The sequence below is a fragment of the Filicampus tigris genome, chromosome 8 (assembly GCF_054856515.1).
Source record: "Filicampus tigris isolate MCC_2025a chromosome 8, RoL_Ftig_1.0, whole genome shotgun sequence".
Lineage (NCBI taxonomy): Eukaryota > Metazoa > Chordata > Actinopteri > Syngnathiformes > Syngnathidae > Filicampus > Filicampus tigris.
The window spans coordinates 15,346,263-15,368,781 of NC_141224.1; the positions used below are offsets into that span (position 1 = coordinate 15,346,263).

The 22,519-nt window shown below is 39.5% G+C and overlaps 2 protein-coding genes across 3 annotated transcripts; both read left to right on the forward strand.

Moving 5' to 3' along the window:
- Positions 1 to 639: 639 nt before the first annotated feature.
- On the forward strand, positions 640 to 15,433 carry colec10 (collectin sub-family member 10 (C-type lectin)). 2 transcript variants are annotated; one of them, XM_086038947.1, is made up of 7 exons: positions 640 to 833; positions 2,991 to 3,062; positions 6,817 to 6,888; positions 11,604 to 11,657; positions 12,861 to 12,956; positions 13,075 to 13,292; positions 14,357 to 15,433. In XM_086038947.1, the coding sequence occupies exons 1-7, from the start codon at positions 722 to 724 to the stop codon at positions 14,603 to 14,605; spliced, it is 873 nt and encodes a 290-aa protein (XP_085895073.1). In that variant the 5' UTR covers positions 640 to 721; the 3' UTR covers positions 14,606 to 15,433. The 2 variants fall into 2 exon arrangements, with proteins under 2 accessions (XP_085895073.1, XP_085895074.1); XM_086038948.1 differs by lacking the exon at positions 6,817 to 6,888.
- A 1,797-nt stretch (positions 15,434 to 17,230) lies between these two features.
- Positions 17,231 to 20,898, forward strand: LOC147143900 (uncharacterized). The gene is made up of 4 exons (XM_086038946.1): positions 17,231 to 17,419; positions 17,510 to 17,593; positions 17,743 to 18,582; positions 19,456 to 20,898. The coding sequence occupies exons 1-4, from the start codon at positions 17,320 to 17,322 to the stop codon at positions 19,833 to 19,835; spliced, it is 1,404 nt and encodes a 467-aa protein (XP_085895072.1). The 5' UTR covers positions 17,231 to 17,319; the 3' UTR covers positions 19,836 to 20,898.
- Positions 20,899 to 22,519: the final 1,621 nt, after the last annotated feature.

A 22,519-nucleotide genomic window follows, 5' to 3' on the forward strand; every position in this document is an offset into this window, starting at 1 on the left:
AAAGTAGACTAAACATTAGACCAGCTGAAAGCAGGTCTAAGTTGTGGTGCAGGTGGTGTAATATGATTTTTGTTGTATTTGATCGAGGCCAGACAGATTCTCAGCTCTGTGGATTCGTGTTTTGAATGTCATCGTATTTCATTGATAAATATGATAACAACGTACATCAAACCCACTGAATCATTATAGAAATTAACTTAATTAAACGCATTATTGTTATCATCATCCACCCTGGGCCGTGGCACAGCTCTGGGATTTGGGGGTTTCACACACACAAATGATCAGGTTGCAAAGTGGTCTTCAAGTGTCCATTTCACTTTTCGCTAAAATAACATATTTGCTCAAACTGCATGTATGTTATTCTGAATAATTAATGATCTTCATTTATGTGAGGACGCTGATCACGTTTATGATTTTGCACAATAATTAGGAAATAGATATGTATCACATGTAACACAAGCCACAGAGGAATTCCAGACTCTGGTTAGTGTTGTTTGATAGTATGACAAGGAGCTGATAAGCCCATGTAAACAGGAGTGTGTGTGTGTGTGTGTGTGTTTGTGTGGGTGAGAGAGAGATTGTGTTTTCTGACTTAAAGATATCTGCTCATTAGTGCTGCACTGTCCTACTGGTCTTTTCTTACATCGCTCAGGAGGTACACATTAGCACAGAGGAGGTCTCATTCACATACAGTACAATTCTCAATAATTTCCTTTGGTACATGATGGCGAGAAACACAATTGGGTTATTTGTCTTTTTTGTTACGGCGGCGTTCTCCTGTGTTTCCGCATCTCCCCAAGTCTGCAGCAACTCCCTCATACCTGGAGCTAAAGGTAAACACTACCACACACACACACACACATATATATATCTATAATTTATATTGTACTTGTGTTAGGTTATTTTAAGTCAAACAGGGAATCAGCAATGCAAATACTTTTCCATTCCAGACAGTTGGCTATTTAACAAGTTGGCTTGTAATTTGGTTGTCTTAAAACGTCAGTGTGTGGTCAAATGAAAGACGGAATGGAAAATTCTAAGGAAACACCAAGAACAATTTTGGAGGAATTTATTGTTGTTGATAAAGGTACCCAGCATGTAATGTCCTGTCGTTTAACAGCAATCTGACTGCTACCATACAGATGTTTGGGAGGGAATGCCTTTCCATTTTACAACATCCAGTAGCCTATTCCCCTGCTGATTCAGACAGAGGCAATAAAACACACACCAGGCAAAGTTAAGCAGCATTTTTTTCCCCATTTTAGTGCCAAGAGGACACTAACGTAATGTGAGATGACGTGGATAGAGTGAGTGAGGAAGTTAAGACCTGTTTGTGTGTGTGGCGCCGCTAGAGAAAGTCCCATTGAAATTGTGTGTATTTAGACAGCTGCTACTAAACTGAACCGATTATTTGGACAAGACTCTCGATACAAATGACTGCAGAATTCATCATATGACAATGACCCACCTTGCCCATGTTTGTGTATTCTAAGGGCGATCTGATGTGTGGTTCAGGTTTTGTGAAGCACAATGCAGTCACACTTTGTCACTTTTCGATCTCAATGATTCTTTTTCAGGCTTCGTATGAAGTGATACTACATAGACGCATCACCATCCTGTTTGTAAGTGGTGACAGGATGTGCGTGACGGAACACTGCTGATTGTTAGGGATCAAATCAAATGTCACACAATTCTAAACTGACTTCATCTAAACTTGATTGGCATTAATTTTACAATATCCCTGATCCATTTTGGTAACCTGATTTAGCTACATATGTGGAGCTAAAAGCCTCCGCTTAGTATGATGCAGCACAGTTCCCTTTCATTGCAAACTGAAGAAGTTGCCATTGTGAATCACATCACCTAAGATGTATCTTTTACACATTCAATGCCCATAAAAATAGTACATTTGACATTTTCTGCAAAAATGCCTAAAATGTTGGAAGTTTACCATTCATGAACATGCAGCACATTAGCATTTGGTGGGGTTTGTTTGCTGATTTGTTTTTAAGACTGTGGCCACTTATGCTCATATAAACATGAATGATGCTAACATACGGTAATAGGCCTACACTTATTACACTTTACAGCAAAATCTTATGAATTCCAACAATACCTTTAAAACATGTCACTCTGCAAAGACCTTCCTTTTCCCTCGCCATTACGTGTCTGTAAGATGCCTTCAAAGGGTGATTCGTTTTTTTATTTATCGATTTATTATACAGTGGTTAACTTGCTGTTTGAGCCTTGAAATAATCAATTCACTTTATCGCATTTCTCCTAAGAACTTGAAATTACAACTCAAGTCAACCAACATCACATAAGAAAGTGCGTTCACCTTTGGAGCAGGCGTCCTAAATTCTAAATTGTTGATGGTAAACTAGAGTATATCAGTCGGAAATAGCCACACCAATTACCATCTAAATAAAACCGAGCCCGAAGTAATTACATAGCATGAAGTAGTTTTTCTGTGTATGATTCATTTCGGTGAACAGAAAACAATTATAAGCTAATGAAGCCAAATAGGCCTTCAGAAGTACTGTAAGAGTCTTAGTATGCCCCAGTTGTTTGTTGCTTTCCTGCCTTTGCCCAGCACCAAGGTTACAAAGTGTCCTTGGCAGCTACATCAGACATCCCATGTAGCCAAAACCTCTCTTGTACACCTCATTTTTGTTTTTGACTCCCCAAAATGATGTCATAATTAATAGTTCAATGGAACCTTTGCTTAAAAAAAAAAAAAAAAAAAAACAGGCCCTGGTCTTTATTAATTTTTTTTTTTTTTTTTTAAGCATGCAGAGTCACAACACATCCACAATGGATTAACCTTACATAGAACTTGCGCACTATCACATCCATTGATTCTGGATTTCAGATCAGTTATCAATGATGTGCCACACTGATGAGAACATTTGATTTGGAGTATGATATATAATCCAAACAGTTTTGGAGAAATCTCTTATGCTTCTTTTGCCCTCTTCCTGTCTGTGCAGGAGACCAAGGTGAGATTGGATACGAAGGAGATGAGGGCAGAATGGGGAAGAATGGACCACCAGGACATCCAGGTAGCACAACCGGAATTACTTTTCTCATTCGAATGACTCATCTTGACACCCAAATGTCCTCGATATAACGATTGCTCTGCACATTACAATCCATTCTGTTTAAAGAAGGCCACAAGTCCAAAACAATGCAGCCACATTCCTGTACAACCTGAGTGCATTTTATTTGTATATTTTTGGTAAGAATGGAACGTTTCTTTCCTCTACGAGGTCTAGCATACTTCTGTATTTGCAAGACAGAAAGGATAGCTTTCAACACGACGGGGGCATGTGAAATTGGTGGGTATTAAACTCCACAACCCTGTCATAGCATTGGGTTATTCCTTTACTCACAGTTGTTGTCCCAATGATCTTATGGGTTAGGTTACTACCTAAAAATGCATAACAAATATCTAGGTCATCTTACCATTTAAACAGTGAAATGAGCATGAAAAGGTGGTGAGATGCTACCTTTCACAGTCTGTGTAAAAGGAAAGTCTTACAGGCGCCCACAAATCCTACAAACGCCTTCAATTGGGGGTTCCCATGTTAAGGCTTTAATTCCCCTTGAAACAAGATCCGTAATCTATAAAGGTCTTGAAAATGGCAGGAACATAATCAACAGTATTGCTGTATTTCATCTGCAAAGCTTTGAAATTCATATTTTAAATTTGCGTATAGCACACCCTGATGATAAATACTGTATGTTTCATACTGACTTAATATAAAGTCCCAAAATTGTCATCTTAAAATTTGGTGAAATAAAACTGAGCCCAAATCTGAGAGGACATATTAGTGAATTAGACATCTTGAATTTTAGAAAAAATGCTAACATTAAGTTTGGATTGACACAGTCACAGAGGTATTTAATTAACAATATGTCTAAAATTATTGTAGTTACCTTATATAGTACATGAGAAGTGAATGATTTTAGATCAACAATAGAACATTTCACATGAATAAACATCCTTTTTAAACTGCCCTTCTCTTCGATCCTACCGGATTGGGCAAATGCACTGTATAGACGCACACAAAATGACAGGTTTTTACTGTCCACAAATCTTCATTGAGTAATCTCGTAAATGTAAGTAGTAAATGTAAACATTAGTCCACTTGGAGTGACTTCAGTGCAATGTAGCCATGAGCTATTATGGTTTCTGTGTACACTTACTGTAGCACTGTCACAGCCTCCAACATCTTAGCTGCAGTATGTCAAGAGCTCAACAGATGACGCATAAATTCCCCTTTTTAATTTAGGAGATTTTACAGGAAAACGTGGCTGAATTTTGGAATGTCAAGAGGGACTAAAGGACAGCTAATGCCCTGGAAACAAAAACAATGCGTTGCTCTAAGTTGATTAAATGTCAACAAACGGTGGTGGACTCCCCCAGCACCCACTTTTACTTTAGTACGTCTAAGTACGTCTTATTTGAGCTGTGAATTTGTTATTGTGGTGGTTAATTGGCGTGATGTGGAAGCCAGCAGCGAAGCACATGTTGACAAATGAAAAATGTGGCTCAGCACAGGAGTTTGACGCAAGCCAGTTCATAACTGAACGAGCAACCTAGAATAAAGGGTTCAGCTCGGGAATTTAATCAGAATTAAAAAAGTCTCTTTAGCATCTTCGTGATCGTATTTAACTATCTCTAGGTGGTTTCAAATGTGTCTTCATAATGAAAAATGAGGCCTTCCACCTCTTTATCCTCCAGCAGCTGCATGGGGAATCCAGACGTTAAGCCAGTTGTAGGGTTTGGCCATTATAAAAAGCAACAGCAGTGATAGGGACAAGTGTTATCTGAAAGATGGATGAACGGTTTAACTGGCTAGTGTAAGCACACGGAAAACAACATTCATCAACTCAAAGTAACGTATCCAAACAGCACAGAACAATTGTAATCTCTCATCACAGTCTCTGCTCTCGGGGATTAATTGGAATGTGCAGTTAGAAAGAAACTGTGCTTATTAGTCAGTTATTTTTTATATAAAAATATAGTATTACTTGTATTTAATATTGACATGTATTTTGTACTGTATTTTCATTAGACCGCACCAATTTCAAACAACACTTCTTACACTTCATCAAGAAGCAAATAAACGTGTGAGCGCGCGTGTGTGCCACTTCTCTCTCATGGCAACAGCCCTCTCCAATGTGTCACTTTCTATTTCAAATATCATTCACTTCCAGTGGAATAGTTTCCTGAGGAAATAATCACAGCAGAAGGCCATGGTTTGGCTGTATTTTACACACGCACACACACACAAAAGACAGAAATTTCCCTTGCAGAAGATAATCATTAATTGGGTTTGACTCAAATAGTTTTTTTGGTGTATATTGACATTGGTAATTACATACTCCATTACATTACTTACAGCTATTTTCTACATACTATAATTAAACCTAACCAAAAAAATCCAAAAAAGAGGAGAAGTAATGACAATCCACCAAAATACAAATGTTACATTGAAATGCAGGCAGAACTAATAGGGCACAGGGCTCAACCCAATTTGGAGCAGCACTAAATTGTGCACCTTCATGACACCAATATGGGAAAATCAACTTAAAAAAAAAACAAAAATAAAACAAAAAAAATAACTAAACGATTGCAAAAGTCCTACAATGGCAGCAGACTAATGCCTTTTTTTTTTTTAACAATTCCAGCACTCGTTCTGTCCAACACACACGCTCAGTCACAAGCAACTTGTTTTCAAAACATTACAATGTGTGAAGTACTCACCAAAACAGTGTGATGATGATCCAAATGTCAAAAGTGTCATTGACTTGACCACGATGCTGCGTGTGTAGACATGAACAGTATGTCGGTGGCTGTCATGGCGCCAGTCATACTTAATTCAAGTGTACATCTGGCACCTGTGTATGGGCCTGTAAGGTTGATTTTTGACCCAACATAAAACATTACTGGCATATAACGCAATATATAGTTAATTTGAACCAACAATTGGGTTAATTTATAACAAATAACCCCGAACACAAACAATCCAAAAATTGGGTTAATGAAATAACCCAACTGTTTTTAGAGTGATACGGCTCAATTCGTGAAGATATGATGCATTGAGTTTCTTGGTGTCATTCTACAATATAAATGAACTTGACGCTACTGTAAATAATGTAATTCATGTCTTTGGGCAGTAGGCGGGGGACACCCTGAATTGGTTTCCAGCCAATCGCAGGGCACACAGAGACAAACAACCGCACTCACAATCACACCTAAGGGCAATTTAGAGTGTCCAATTAACTTACCAAGCATATTTTTGGAATGTGGGAGGAAACCAGAGTACCCGGAGGAAACCCACGCAGGTACGGGGAGAACATGCAAACTCCACACAGGGAGGGAATCCGGGATCGAACCCACGACCTCTGCACTGTGAGGCGGACTAGCTAACCAGTCGATCACCGTGCCACCCGATTTGATATATATCTCAATATATATTCAAGTGGAACAATTTTATTTGATTCAACGCGCACAGATATTTTTAATCAAAACCAATTTTCAGATTCAAACCTGGGTTTCGTTACACCACTATCATGCGCGTAATCCAAATTTTGAGCACACACAAAAATCACATAGTAATGAGAGGCTGGGACAAATAAGAGATTATTCAATATTCAAGTGTGGCTGATGTAATACTTTTTTTCAGGAGCATATCAAAAGAAAAAAATCAGTTGTGTATCTTTTCTTTGCATAATGTGTTAAAGTCGCTAAAAGATGTCCAAAATACTATTCACTCTTCTTCCCTCTTTCTTTTTCTCTATTGCCAGGAGCATTGGGAGAGGTTGGACTTAAGGGCGACGTTGGTCACATAGGAAAGATAGGACCCATTGGAGCCCAAGGTGCAACATAGGGAAAGGCATTACAATCTTGCACACTCACACAGTAATTATTTATTGCATAAAAATAGAGTATCGATAATTAATAATATCATAATAATAATTAATAATATCTAATTATTAATTATCTAAAATAACCCCCCCCCGCCCCCACCAAAGGCTGTAGTGATTTAAGGTCTTTTTTTGTGATTAGAATTACGTTTATGTTATGTTTTCGGTCTCAGCGGTCTACGTCACGGGAGGGAGTCCAGCGTGGTAACATTGCTCGCTTTGTCAGTTCTGTTGTCTAAAACGGCGACCGATCACCACCAAAATGCAAATGCACATTACTACTCTTGTCCACTTCAACCTGTGAAAGTATAAAGGTGTTCTGCACAATAGTTTGGATTTATTGACATAAAACGTGATCTCATCATGATCACCTCCACAAAATGAAAAATACCGTGACGATTGCTCCTCCACTTACATAAACTGAAGCGGACAAGAGCATGAATGCGCACACGAACCCTGACTGGTTATATTTCGGACATTTAGCTACGCTAGACTAGTGTCAACTCTCAGGAGGGAGACGGCGGCTTGCAGCGAGCAGCAGGCAGATTGGAGCTTTACGCCCCCCCTCTTTTCTCCCGGGCTAAATGTAGGATAACGGGATGGCTAATAGCAGCACCTAGCTTCAGGTCGTAAAAAAGAAAGGTGTTAGCACAACAACATTAGCTCCTTACTCTGCGTCCAGCCTGCGTCGATCTTCATGTCGCGGGGTTGCCTCCCAAGCAGTCGCGTGCATTGTCTGACATCACTTGCAGCCACCAGAGAGTGCGGTAAGCCCTCATCGAACAAGCGTCAATTTTCAGCGAACAAAAAGTTCCAGCAAGGCTGACTCCACAACCGAGTGTGGCCGCATTGGAACGTACCTTTTCGTCTGTTTATGTTCCAAATTGGACGGCGTGTTCTAGGTAAAAAAACTGGGGCCATTCCTCATCCAAATAAATGTGCACGTCTACTCATTTCCACTTCAGTCTCTGTAAATATCCTGACTGGTGTTTAATGCCTCGCCCGTCCTAACCGTCATCAGCAAAAAAGCTGTTTTTTTTTTTTAATTTTTCTTTATTTTTTTTATTTATTTATTTTTTTTCAAAGAAGCAGTGTGCGCTCGTCCCAGCCTAAATCTATGTAGCTCTGCTCACTTCCAGATTTCCTCATTCTCATATAAATCAGCCACGCAGAGGTTAATCCTTTTGATATGTTGAAGTGGGCATTAGTAGAGATGTCCACATAATTTTTGGTGCCAATTGATCGCCGTTTTTGAACGTTATAAGCAATGAAAGTTCAATGATTTCCAATGGAGATTTTGGAATCGGTTCCTCCCGTGACACTGGCCGAACAAGGATAGAACGGTAGGGGGCGCGGCCAGTGGCCTAATTAACGAGAGGCGTTATTGATGGGGTCACTTATTTCCTAATTTCTCCAAAATTAATGGGTAAAATAGAAAATGGCAACTCTGTTCATTTTCCTGATCAAAAAATATAGAAAATGAACTTGTTAGTGAAAACATGGCTCCACCGTCTCTTTAAGCTTCACAGCACAACAGAAAAATACACAATACATTCATGTTTTGAATCCAGCTCCCCTTTAACCTATTTCTGAGTCCTTGTCATAAATGCTAACCTGATAAATGATGTCATGCTGTTGTGTTTCCCCTTGTGTGGTAGATATTTTGTTTTAACGAGTGCTACTCTTGCCCTGCGTTTGTGAGCAATCACTTTTCTCCATAATCATTAGGTTTAATACGATTCCAGGAAAAGTGGCTTTGTAACATACAAACAGTGAGGTCACAACTCATTAAACACTTGGAACAAAAATAATTCATTTTCAGGAGCAATGTTGCCTTTTCGGGTAAACACCCGAATGTTAAAAGGAAAGCTGTGAAAATTCAAATCTAAAGCAGGGGTGGAACAAACTTTTGTGCTCAACGGTCATGTTTGATTTTGATCAGGTAATGAGTTTAGGAAAAAAGTTTTAATTCTTAAAGTAAAAATCTATAAATAAAATATGTTTTCATAATATTGTTTATAAAACATACAATTTGATTAATTAACTAAAAGATTTCATCAATACATAAAAAATGTTAAACGATTATGTAAAAAAGTTTTGATTTTTATTTATAAAAATTGATTAACCAATTTTTTTTTTTAAATGGCACATATGTAAAGTTCTTTATTTTACTCTTTTTTTCTTTTAGTTGTAATAAAAAAAATCCAAATATCTCATTTTAAAACGGTAAATGCACATTTTTGGGTAGATTTTTTTACTTTATTTTATTATTTACAATAATTAAAAAAAAAACAACAACAACAATGATTCAGTAAGGAATACGGTGCTTCAACTGCATGTCACATGAACATGTGGAAGTTCTTCTCACGTGAAGAAAGGAGTCCCCTAGCGCTTAACCTCTTTTTCTCCATTAAATATGATATAATGTCAGCCTTCAGCCATCATTAGAATGTACTAGGGACACATATACAGGTGTGCCCCCAGCTTCTTCAAAACGTGCAACAATGTGCCTTCGAGAGGCACTAGACCTTAGTACAGCCTCCAGAGTGCGGAGGCCAAAAGAAGCCTAAGTCCGTGGGAGAATGCACGCACTGTCAGCGTCACATCCTGATGTCAAGCTCGCTCCACCCAGAGTGCGTACATTTCATGAAGGTGCGTAAGTGGCACACTTAAGTCGATGGGAGAATCTGTGCACCTTTTCTTTCTGTTTTAAGCACAGGGGAGAATATGCCCCTTAATTAATCTTGGAACACTAACGTCGGGTGATTTTCACCCACACAATTTTTAATGTGGTATTTTGTATTGGGAAATTAAAGAAGACAACTTCCAATTTCGCATACAGTGTTGTTGTCGGGTTATCGTGGAGGAGGACCAAAACGCAGGAGGCAAAATCGAAATGCAATATCAAGTATTTACTGAAAGAAAAAACAAAAAGGCTAGCAAAGTACTGTGACAACAAAAACGTTTAAGTCCAAAAACAACAAGGACCAAAACAAACTAAACAATCACTAGGCCTAGGACTGGACTTGACTTTGACAAGTGACAAGATAAACGAACCAACAAGGACTGAACAAAAGCGGGGAACGAAATACAGACAAGTTGACGAGACAACGAGTAACACCTGGACAAGACACAGAGGGTCGGAGGAAGCTGGTTGGCTAACACAAGAGACCGGGATGACAAGCACAGGTGGACTCAATAACTTAATGAGAGACAGACAAAGGAACACAAGGAAAAACATGAAATTAAATTCAAAAAACAAACTCAAAAGACAGACCATATGACAGCTGTACTTTTACACAAATTGATGAAAACTGTATTTAATCCGGGATATTATATCGGGTTAAATGTACCCGACGTTCGTGTTACTCATTTTAATGTTAGTGTTCTAGGATTAATTCAAGCAATACCTATGCAAGGTGGCAGTATTGCTCTGGTTTACAATATTTCCTATGGGAAAAATCCATCCATCTATCCATTTTCTGAATCGCAGTTTATTTATTTTATCCTCCACTGTCTGTCCTTTTGTATGTGCTACAAGGGTTTTGAGATGCATCCTGTTGAGCGCAGGACAAAAGGCCACGCTCGAATTTAAAAAATGTGCAACTCGGACGACAACCAACGATGCAGCCAATAGGAGAGGTGGTGGCAGAGTGATTTCAGAGTGACAACAGAAAGAGAGTTGGGTGGAGTTGTACAGCATACAACAGAGCAAATGGAAGAAAAATAATAAATGTGGTGTCGAGTGTCCCGAGCAAACCAGCAGAAAAAGGCACCAGTCGGGAGCTTAGTTACCACTTTAGCAACTTTCAAAACCAGTGTCAAATATGAATGTGCTTGCACAGGGCCGCTGGCGCCATTGTGCTGTCCCTGCCCGGTGGTGAACACCACAAAAACCAAGTGCAGTGTGAAAATTGTTTTATTGACCCAAACCACCTGTTTTACATCAGAAAAAAATGTCATAGCAAACCACCAAACAAATGCTGTGTGACACAAAAAGTATGAATACTGAAATAGTGATGATCTTGATTCAGTTTGTTTCCAAATTCACTCTGGGCCCCTCTAAATGAATGCAAAGCTGATATATTGTACATGCAGGAAGCTATGATAACAGGTTTCTTACCTTGTGCCACCCAATGGAAGAACATTTAATTGTTATGCCTGTCACTATATTGTGATATAGATAGATGAAAAAAGCTCTACAGTCTTTGTAAGGAATAATTTTCAGACAAATTAAGTCAAATTGAATAATTTCCTACAGCACTCCTGATGATCCCTCATGGCTCACTCGGGTGCCTCACCATGTACTCATACAGTAGTCTTATGTCTCCTTCAAATCAGTACAATGAGTCAATATGGTTTTACATGGACTGAACACTTTATTATCATATAAATACTGTTGACTTCACAAGTGAAATCCTAAAATTCTTCACATTTGTGTGATGTCACCATCTATTGGTGATATTCTATTATTACAACAAAAACCTCAGATTAATCCTATTTTTTTGTGGATGAGCAGTTACTGTACTGTATTTCGGGGTCCCAAAATTGTCCAAAATAATGTGTTGTCACCAACTGACTGTCATATCAAATGACGTGCGTGTGGGTCTGTGTGTGTGTGTGTGTGTGTGCGTGTGTGTGTGTGTGTTTGTGTGATTCCTCTGTAGGGGAAAAAGGAGATGCAGGCTTGGCTGGACCCTCCGGTTTGAAGGGGAAAGCAGGTAGGACTCTGAAACCTATGAAGCAATTCACAGGAATTTGTCCTCATACAGATGTGTTGGAATTACACTGCCATCAAGGCTGGGCTGGCAGGAAAAAAAACAGCTCTAGCATTTTGACTTAAACTGGTCCACATTTGCACTCATGCTCTGGAACTGAGAAGACAATGTTTGTCATAGGTTCATGAAATAAAATCCGCATACCTTGCTCAAGACACTCATATTACAAGCAGTATCAAGTCAAAGGAAAAAAGCAAGGTTTTGCTGTGCTTCATTTACTATGTAATGCCATTTTATTTGATGTTGCTTTGCTTATATCGTACTTCTATCTCACACATTTGCTACCTAACAGTCAATCAGAGACCACATCGTTTAGCATGCAGCGATTAATGGCCCATTCAATCAAACAATAACTAAAAAGCACAATGGCACAAAAATCTCTCTATTCTCCACAATTCTAAACACTGCTTTTTACATTAGGTTTGTTCCTGCTTGTATTATGAATGTTTTGAGCAAGGTTCTAATATATGTGTGCATTTAATATCATGGAACCATGACAGTGGATTGTATGATAAACAATGTCTTCTCTGCCATGTCGAATGCTTGACATGGTGTGAAAACAATGCATATAATTGACATTGACTGCAAGAACCAAATGTTCTATTGTAAACACAGATTTGTGCAAAATCTGTGTCTGGACATGACTCCTGACGACTCCAATTATTGAAGAAAGAATTATTGCTCAACGTGGACCAAACTAGACAAGGGCATTTAGTAATCAGTGTGCTATGACTAGCATGAGACATTATCGGCTCTAGGGTGACAGCTGTTGGCTCAATGGTAACTGCTGTCTGTTGCTAGGGTAAATGCTATCCTTGCGCATTAGCTAAGATATGTAGCTCTGGCCCTGATGTTGACTGGTCCAGTTTACTATCCACAGCATATTGTAAATGGGTTAATGGGCTACTCCCGCTAAATTGTGGGCCAGTCTTTTGGGGTAAAATGGAGGAAAATAATAATCAAATAGCACCGCATCGGTCCCAAAAGACGCTGGCCCACCAAGTATCTGCCCTGTATGTCAGATGGCCAGTCCAGCAGTGAATATCACCAATTATTGTGGTACTTTCAATTGTGTTATAACTATCAATCAATCATCAATAGAAGATGATTCTGCTCATATAAAAGATCTTGTGTTTAATCACCTAGGCATTACTTGTGACTGTGGAAGGTACAGGAGGGTGGTTGGACAAATGGATGTCAATTTGGGCAAGCTGAGGAACACAGTCAAGTTTGTCAAGAATAGTGAGTTTGTCAATCTTGATCTCTTTCAACATTATTACCTGAGCCACTTATAGCTCAAGAAGGGACTGTTTTTCAATACAATAAATACCTGTAAATGTACTTATCGTCTCTTTTCCAGTCATGTTGGGCCTGACAGAAAGTGACGAGCACTACTACCTGTTGGTAAAGGAAGCCAAAAGTTTCAACGAGGCCTCAATGAACTGCAAGCTGAGAGGTGGCATCCTGGCTGTGCCGAACAACGTCGATAGCAACCGCCTCATGGCTGATTATGTCAGTCAGTCTGGACTCACGAGGGTTTACATCGGAGTGCAGCCTAAAACCACAGACATGCTTATAGTATGTACAATACAGTCACTGTTTCGACACAAGCTTATCTACCATCAAGACTTTCAGTAAATCCGGTATCGTAGAGTGCTTAAAATAGGCATTACATGCCTCACCATAGGCCTAATATATATTATAGCAGAAAAAGACAAGGATCCTGTGCAAATTTGGGCACTAGGGGGTGTTGGAGTTCTCTGTGTGCAAAGTCACTCACAGAGCTGGGCATTCCGTCCCAGGGACGGAAATGTCTGTCCATCCGGGACCCTTTCTGTGGACGGACAGACAGAGGACTAGAAGTCGGCCCAATCCCAATACCCACACTTGCACCCGTGTGCCCTTCACTTGCGAGCGGAGGGTACGAGTAGGGTGTCCCAATTCTGCAAGTGCTGTGCCGCCCCCTTTGCGCCCTTGTTCCGCACTTCGGCTGAGCCAGCATCGATGGCCTCTAAGCCAAAGCATATTACACAATTCATTGCGGATTTGACCAAAATAACGGGAAATTGACGACATTCGGCGGAATTCCTGTACCTGTGCCGAAAAAATGTGTCATCAAGTGTAAATATTGAATTATTACAAAGTTTATCATTTGTATATGTGTAATTTAATCGATTTTTAAAAATCACTGTTTACCCGTGACAGTTTACCTACGCATTTTGTCCTAATTTAGCTGGCGTACTTAGCAACCTTCTGCGCATGTGCCGCATATCGTGCAGGAGCTGCTAATGCTCCAAATTATGGATCCATATCTCCAACTAAAAATTAAACAATAAACAATTCAATCCACTCACGATACTCCCAGCCTGTAAGTGGATGTGCATTGGAAATTGGCCAGCTAATGCTATTTTAAATAATGTATATGAGAGCTCTGAGGGTTTTTTTTTTCGTTTTTTTTTTTTTCTGGCTGTGTGGGGCGAATCGACGGAATGTAAGGACGAAAGCACTTTAAAAGGATGAGGACGGGCGGGGTCGGAGGATGATTATTTTTATGAATAAGGAACGGAGGACGGTCCGGCAAGAAAGGATTAAGTGCCCAGCTCTGGTCACTCATCAATGTGTTTTTCCTATTTATTTGTTAGCATGATGGAAGAAACCGTTCCCAGGAGGCAGATTCCAACCCACTCAAGGATTTTACTGCATGGAGTCAAGATGAGGAGCTTGCTTCATCCAGCCACAACGCAAGCTGTGTGGAGCTGCTTAGCACAGGGACATGGAATCATGTGGAGTGTGACATGGCCATGTTTTTCATCTGTGAGTTTCCAAAAAGCAGGATAAGAGCAGGAGGAAGAGGAGGAGGAGAGGCTATCGACAGCATCTTGACTCACTGAACAGACTTTCATATGTGTCCATTTTAAATTTCATTTCAGAACATGTTGGACTTAACGTTATTTTACTCTGGAAGTATGCATTTTCTTCTTTGTATAGACAATTAAAAGGTACTTTGAGTTTAACTGGATGACCTCTGTCCCCCTAGAAAGAAACAAAATACGACCATAATTCGTGGGACAAATGATTAATTTCCACCATTTTTCATGAAGACATTTTTGTGTTATCACGTCGCGCAGGTCTGTTTTGAACTTCTCTCAGAAAATGTTCATTTCCCTCAAGCTTGTTTTGCCTTGGCCCTTGACCTCGTTGGCCACTGCTGCTGCAATGGCGTAGTAGAAGAAATTGCAGCAGCAGCAGAATGTCTTACAGCTTCAAGGCAAAGCAAGATTGGGAGAAACAAATTTCAGTCATATCAGACAAAAGCTCTTTCCATTGTTTAATTCCCAAATTTTAAGTGAGAAACGGGAGCTAGCTCGTTCTCGTTCAATGGAGAACGCAACCCTGCCTCCTAGCCGACGGCAGAGACGTTGCCTTTTAACGCATGAATGTTTAGAATAGACATGTCCAGCTCCGGTCCTCAAGGGCCGCTTTCAAACCCCTACTGATGACTTCACGAATGAAATCCTAAAATTTCTGAAATCTTCACTTTTGTGTGATATCACCATCTATTGGTTATATTAGTACAACACAAAAGCCTCTGATAAATCCAATTTGTGGTGGATTAGCAGATTTGTTGAGAATATCATACTATCCTGTTTTTCAGGGGTCCTGTGATAGTCTAAAATATGTTGTCGTCAACTGACTCAAATAAAATGTAATTGAATTTAGAGCTACTATACAGTATATGTATGTGTGTTTATCTGTTTACCCTCAGTTTGCCCTATATCACGCCATGCTAGACTTGTACTGGGCGCAAAAATAAAGCATCATGTAAACCTCCATTGGGACAAAGGAAATGTAGGCTTTGATGGACCCTCGGATTTGAAGGGGGAAAGCCGACAGCAGGGGGAGCTCTGTGACCTCAAGCAGTTTACAATCATTTTTCCTCATACAGTTGTGTTGAAATTACACTATCACCAATTATAGTGGTATACTTTTAATTTTGTTCTAGCAAAAGCTTCAGCAAAAGAAGGAGATGATTCTGCACATATAAAAGATCTCGTGTTTCCATGTGACTGTACAGGAGGGTGGTTGGACAGATGGATGTCAATTTGGGTACGCTGAGGAACACAGTCAAGGTTGTCGACAATGGTGAGTTTGTTGAACTTTATGATCTCTTTCACCATTATCTTAGCCACTTATCATTCAAGAAGGGACTGTTTTCCAATACAATAAATATTTGTAAATGTACCAATCTCTCTTTTCCAGTCATGAAGGTGAAGGTGAAGGAAGCCAAAAGGTTCAAGGAGGCCTCGGTGAATTGCAAGCTGAGAGGCCGCATACTGGCAATGCCGAACAACATCGATAGTAACCGCCTCATGATTATGTCAGTCAGACTGGACTCACGAGGGTTTACATCGGAGTGCGGCCTAAAAACACAGACATGCTTATAGTATGTACATATTTACACTGCCTTGCCTTGCCTTGTCATACAAAGTGGTGTACATGGAGCAAAACGTCATACAGTAACAAAGACAGTTAAATCAATAGATGAAAAACACAAATACAGCAGACACCATCGCACTCATTAGCAAGTTCTCGAATTAAGTTCATTCTGTCAAAAGTATTCGCGTTTTTGACTGTCGTTTCAATACATTGTGCATTTGGGTAACAGATATGTGTTTGATGCTTTTTCAAAAGCTGACCCATCATTGTTTGTGCCTACGCATTGCCTGAGGACGATCTATTTTTGTCTGCAGAATAAACACAAATTCAAGTATGAAGATATTAATATTATATTAAGATAATCACAGATTTGTGCGCGATGTATGCACGATGAGTGAGGCCCAATATGTCCTAGTCAGCTGGGGTAACGTCCAGTTACCTACACTCCTAAGGATTACAAACTGAAGGGTTTTTTTGGGGTGTTTTTTGTTGTTTTTTAACCAAATATTTTGCTGCTAAGTTTTGACAAGAGGCTTTCACTTTAACAGTGTCTCCTCATTTTATCTACTAATGACGGAACATCAGGAGCAACTGGGGGTCCAGTGTCTTGTTAAAGGACACTTCGTCATGGTCACAAGGGTTAGAAGACGACCACTCTACCACCTGAGCCAAGGCGCCTTACGATGTCAGTGACCTTGGAAGTTGAGCAAGAACTCACACACATTAACAATGTTTCTCATGCAGTTTTTGGTGACTTCCTGTTATTGCGAAGAGGAAATATGAAGTTTGCTGACTGTCCTATGATTTAAAAAATTCGGACCACCTTCTCCCGATGATGAAAGACACAATCCAAATGGCCCAGAGTTTTACAAGTTTTGCAAGATACTCATTCTAAATAAAAGTACACACAGGTTATAGCTGACACACAGATTCATTTTAAGATTTGTATGGCATTAAAAAAAATGAAGAATCAAATGCTCCATACACTTATTACAGGTCATAACTTTTTTCTAGACGGCTCCTTTAAATCCATCAAAAGGCGTGGCTATTCCTTGTTTTGGTTTTGTTTTTTTTCTTGATTCAGCAGATGCCCGAGCCTTAGCGGGAGGACTGCTTGTTGCAACACTTGGTGGGGTGACAACCTAGGGGGTGTCAATACAAATCAGATATGTCAGTGACATTTAACAGCAAGTCAGGGGTGATTACAGGAGGTGGTTGGGAATTGATGGAGTCTAAATCAGAATATGGAGGGAGATTTCCTAAATCAGGTAAGAATAACTAGGATGTATCTATTTTAAAAATGAGCAAACACTACCAAATTAACAGTGCTTGTCTGAATTTTGTTATTTGTGATGCAGTATGGTGGATTGGAGCTGTTGCAGTGTGTCTGGGGCTGCTCTATCTTCTCCTGCTGGTTATTATCATAGCCATGGTGGGACAATGTGAGTGCATACCTTGACATGAGTGCAAGTCCAAACAACATTTGCTTTATGCCATTGCGTTGGCTGAACGATAGCTCATCAACACTTGTTATTAATGACAGCATTCTTCTGTGGTTTATTAAGGATTCAGAATGTTCATTTTGTTGCAGACATCGGACCAAATCCTCTGACAGACTCCGAACAACTGCCCATTGGTCCCACCACGTGTCCCAATCTGACTTCACAATGTTTCCAGTTGCAAGGCAGATACAACACATTGTTAGAAAACAATAATCAGTTAGCGACTAAAATCTGTGCTCTGACAAAAGAGAAGGACACTGTCACGGGGGAGCGAGACCTCCTTCAAAATGAGCGAGATACCCTTAAGAACCAGCGAGATGTTCTTGAGAACGAGCGAAACGCCCTCCACAATGAACGCGACACCCTCAAAATTGAACGAGGAACTTTCAGGACTGAGCTAGACACCCTCCAAAATGAGCAGGAGGTCCTCAAAAATGAGCGAGACACCCTCCAGCTTGAGCAAGGAGCCCTCAAAAATGAAGAAGAAAAGCTCAAACGTGAGTGCGACAGCCTAAAGAATGAGAAAGAAGTCCTCCAACATGAGCGAGACACTTTTCAAATTGAGAAAGAAGTTCTCAAAAGTGAGCGTGACACACTCAAGTATGATAAAAGCACTCTCCAAAAGCAGCAAGAGGCTCTCAAAAATGAGCGAGACACCCTCAAGAATGAGAAAGACATCCTCCAAAAGGAACAAGAAGCTCTCAAACGTGAGCGAGATACCCTCAAAAATGAGAAAGATACCCTCAGAAGTGAGCGAGACGGCCTCAGGACAGAGCGGGACACCCTCTCGGTTGAACGAGACCAACTGAGGTTGGCGTCCGGCAACCTGACCAAAGAGCTTGAGGCGCTGCAGAGCCGATTCAACAAAGTGGTTTCAAGTCGAGATGGCTTAAAGCAAGAGGCTCAAGAGTTAAATCGGAACAGAACAGGTAAGTGCCGCATACAACAAAAACAAGTTGTAACCTGATTACAAACACACATCGTTCCTCGTGTGGATTCCCACTAAGCACAATTAAATGGACAAGATGAAGATCTGTCAGCCTGTAGGTATCCATCTAAATCAAGTATTTTTGTTGCATTTTTATTGGAGCTCATAAATTATGATTACTATGAATTAGGCCTGTCAAAGTTAAAACATTAACTATGGAGATTAATTTGAATTTTATAGCGCACTAAAAAAAAAAATCAACTCAGTTAACTCAGTTTTATTTGCTTCCGGTAGCAGCCAAACTTAGAGGAGAGTCACTGTAACAAAGGTGGACTTTTACATAGTTTTACTTTAAAAAGTTGCTTGACGGCTCAAGGAGAAATCCAAAATAATTTGCACACCTTGCACAACCATATTTAAATACCATATTATTTGTACATCTTTGGTGTATATTTCAACCGTTGTATTTTACGGGAAAATAAATCGTATTCAAGGATCAAAGAAAGCTATTAGAACCGTCTTTGAATTGAAATATACTTTTACTTTTTTTCCACGTTCATTTAAGATTTTACTCAAGTAAAACTTGGTTCCGAGCGTCCTAAAAATTGATCAAATGCAGAAAATGTTTAGATTAATTAGTTAAAAATATTTTATCGCTTGACAGCACTACTATGAATGCATTCACTTATTCACTGCCAGACATTTTCAGACCCTCTTTTACCCTAAGGTTTGAAAAAAATTGAAAAAAATCAAAATAAATTCCTAGGATTTAATGGTTGGACTGTGAAAAGACAAATTTGTCTTTGGCAGTGAATGAGTTAATCGTGTGCGAGTACATTGAAATAAAATAATCAACTGTTTGTGCTTCTTTTAGAAAAAGTTTGCCCAACACAGTGGGTTAAATTCAAGGAGAAATGCTACTACATCTCTGAGAAAGGCGAATCTAAGTCGTGGAAATTGAGCAGAAGAGACTGTCAAGACCGAGGAGGGGACCTGGTCATCGTCACCTCAAAAGAGGTGCAGGATTTTATCGCTGTATATTACGATCGAGTGTGGATCGGTCTGTCTGACTTGGAGCACGAGGGCAAGTGGAAGTGGGTTAGTGGGGATGAACTGGACTTTGAAGGATTTTGGCAAGAAGGGGAGCCAAATGATCATAGCAGTGCAGAGGACTGTGTGGAGCTGTCACGTTCAGGGGTGGGGTGGAATGACATGCCCTGTCGTGAGAAACTTTCTTGGATTTGTGAGGATTAACATGCAATTTGTGTGTGCGCGCATCCGTTCCATTATGTTGAATTGGGTGCAAAACAATGGTCTTTTTTTTTGTACCAGCAGGAAATAATGAAAATAGAAATAATCCAGGGTGGAACTGTGACCAACATAATTAAGTGTACAAGCAATGTTTTCAGTTACATTTTAACATTCTTTCAACATTCATTCGTTCTCAAACTGTCAAATATACTGTATATCGAACAAACTTAAAAATATAAATACTGTACTAGCCCTTTATTCATGCCTAATAGTTTTTAGGAAAGGATGGGTTGTTTTGGGGAACTTCATGTTTTGTGCATTTTAACATTACTTACTGTTATCCAACTCTAAAAAGACATTATCTATGGAAATGAAGACATATGAAAGTAAAGTCAAGTGTAAAAAGACATTATCTATGGAAATGAAAACTTGTGAAAGTAAAGTCAAGTGTAAATCGTTGATTTGTTTCTAAATACACTAAATTATGTATACTGTATCGTGAGCCAAAACCTCATAAGTCACATTTTGGTGAATTTCATATTTTTTTCAAAATCTATACTATAGGTCAGTCCACACGTGTGAGTGTTACTTTTACACACTATTGACTAATTTAAAGTGTTGAAAATGGCTTGCTCTCTTTCAAGATGCGATGCTAATGTGTCATTTTTGGGGTCTCCTGAATAATGACGGTTTTGGCCTGACAGCAGCGAAATAAAGTATTATATAGGCCGTGGATATATGTTGAGGACACAAAGGAGCAAAAATTTGCTTCTCACAACACACATCCATTTCCTTCCTCTGAAAATATCGGGTTATCAGTTGATCAAGATTTGCCAAGCCAACAGTAGGGCTATTAAAAACAAAAGCATGTTAGCAAGTGATGGACTCTCTCACTGTCCCTTGATTCACTGCAACTCATCACCACCCCTCCTAACCCGCCGCCGGGCCCAGAATGCCCTCTTGGAGGTTATGTCAATATTGGCACTTGTATTCCAAATCCTGGCTAAACATTAACTGTGGCATGGTCTTGACAACCCACCAATAAAGTAACTCGTCAAAGCGTCAAGGTTAACAGTTTTTTGTGTTTTAACATCTGCGTGGAAGCCTCTCTCCTGCTTTCTCAGCTTTCGCTATTATTCTACACTCACGGTTACTTGTTTGACTTGCACCTGCATTTAGTTAACCAGTAGCCACACCATTGTGCCTTCGTTCGGCTTCATTTGTGCTCTTGGTTATTTATACGTAACCAATGAATGACCCTTCATCGTTATTTTCCTTCTTACAAAAGTAATACAATAAGTGGGTGTTCTAACTGGATGATCAAGTGCAGTCTTGTTGCCCTCAAATGTGATTGGACCTACCACAACGGCATCCAATCCATTTTTACTGATATTATGATTTTTTAATTAAACGTGTTGATTAAAAAAAGAAAGAAAACACAAAGGATCGTTTAATTAGATACTCAAAATAAGAAAGAATTGAAGTGCTTAATAGCAACAAAACAATGAACTCGATGCCAATCATGTTTTTCTTTAATTTAGGTTACTCTTAGTTGGAACATCTTCTGGATACTAGAAGGTAATGTAAAAGAAGCTGCTGTAACTCATATATGGGAGCAGTACAGCGTACAGTATAAAAGAATATTGGTTAACTATGGGTGGCACGTGGTCGACTGGTTAGCACGTCTGCCTCATAGATCACACGTCGTGGGTTCTATCCCAGCTCCGGCCTCCCTGTGTGGAGATTGCATGTTCTTCCTGTGCCTGCGTGGGTCTTCTCCGGTTTCCTCCCACATTCCAAAAATATGCATGCAAAAAATATTTAAAAGAATATTTTTTTAAATCTCTTGATCATGGTAAGTTGATTGGACTCTCTAAATTGCCCCTAGGTGTGATTGTGAGTGTGGATGTTTCTTTGCCTCTGTGTGCCCTGCGATTGGCTGGCAAGCAATTCAGGGTATCCCCCACCTACTGCCCAAAGACAGCTGTGATAGGCTCCAACACGCCCCGCTACCCTTGTGAGGATAAGCGGTATCGATAATGGATGGATGGGATGGATGATTAAGTATGTCTCTAGCTTTGCATTGCATTCTTTACACATGCTGTAGTCATGGTGTTGAGGAATCACGTTCGCTAAGTTTGTCTCCTTTGTGTATCCGTAGCAGAAAAATGGTGGCGAAACATGTCAGCCTCCGGTAAGGTGAGGCGCGACTCACGTAATAGCGATTACTAGACCTACAATTGTATTTTTTTAAAAATGCACGATGATGTAGAACTTTTTCTTTTTTTTTTTGCATATTATTGAAATGAATAATGGCTTTCTAAATGAATGAACATTGAAATGAATTGAAAACTTATTCACACTGTCTCTTTAATATAACTGTTGTGGTTTCAAACATCGTTTCACTACATTATTTATATTCCAGTACTTTTTTTTTTATAACAAATACTTTTTCCATATATGCCTTATCGTGGTTTTTTGGTGTTGTTGTTTTTTTTTTTCTTTTTTTCAATACCTAGCCTCAGGACTGTTGTGGTATAACCTGATTGCCTTAAGAAATTGTCAATTGTAATCTTTCAATAGCAATCATTTCGTTGCAATCAATAGCAATCATTTGCACCCACGTGCATCATTTGTCGTTAAGTACATTTGATGTAATCTACAGTAAAGGGTAATCTTAGGGAAAC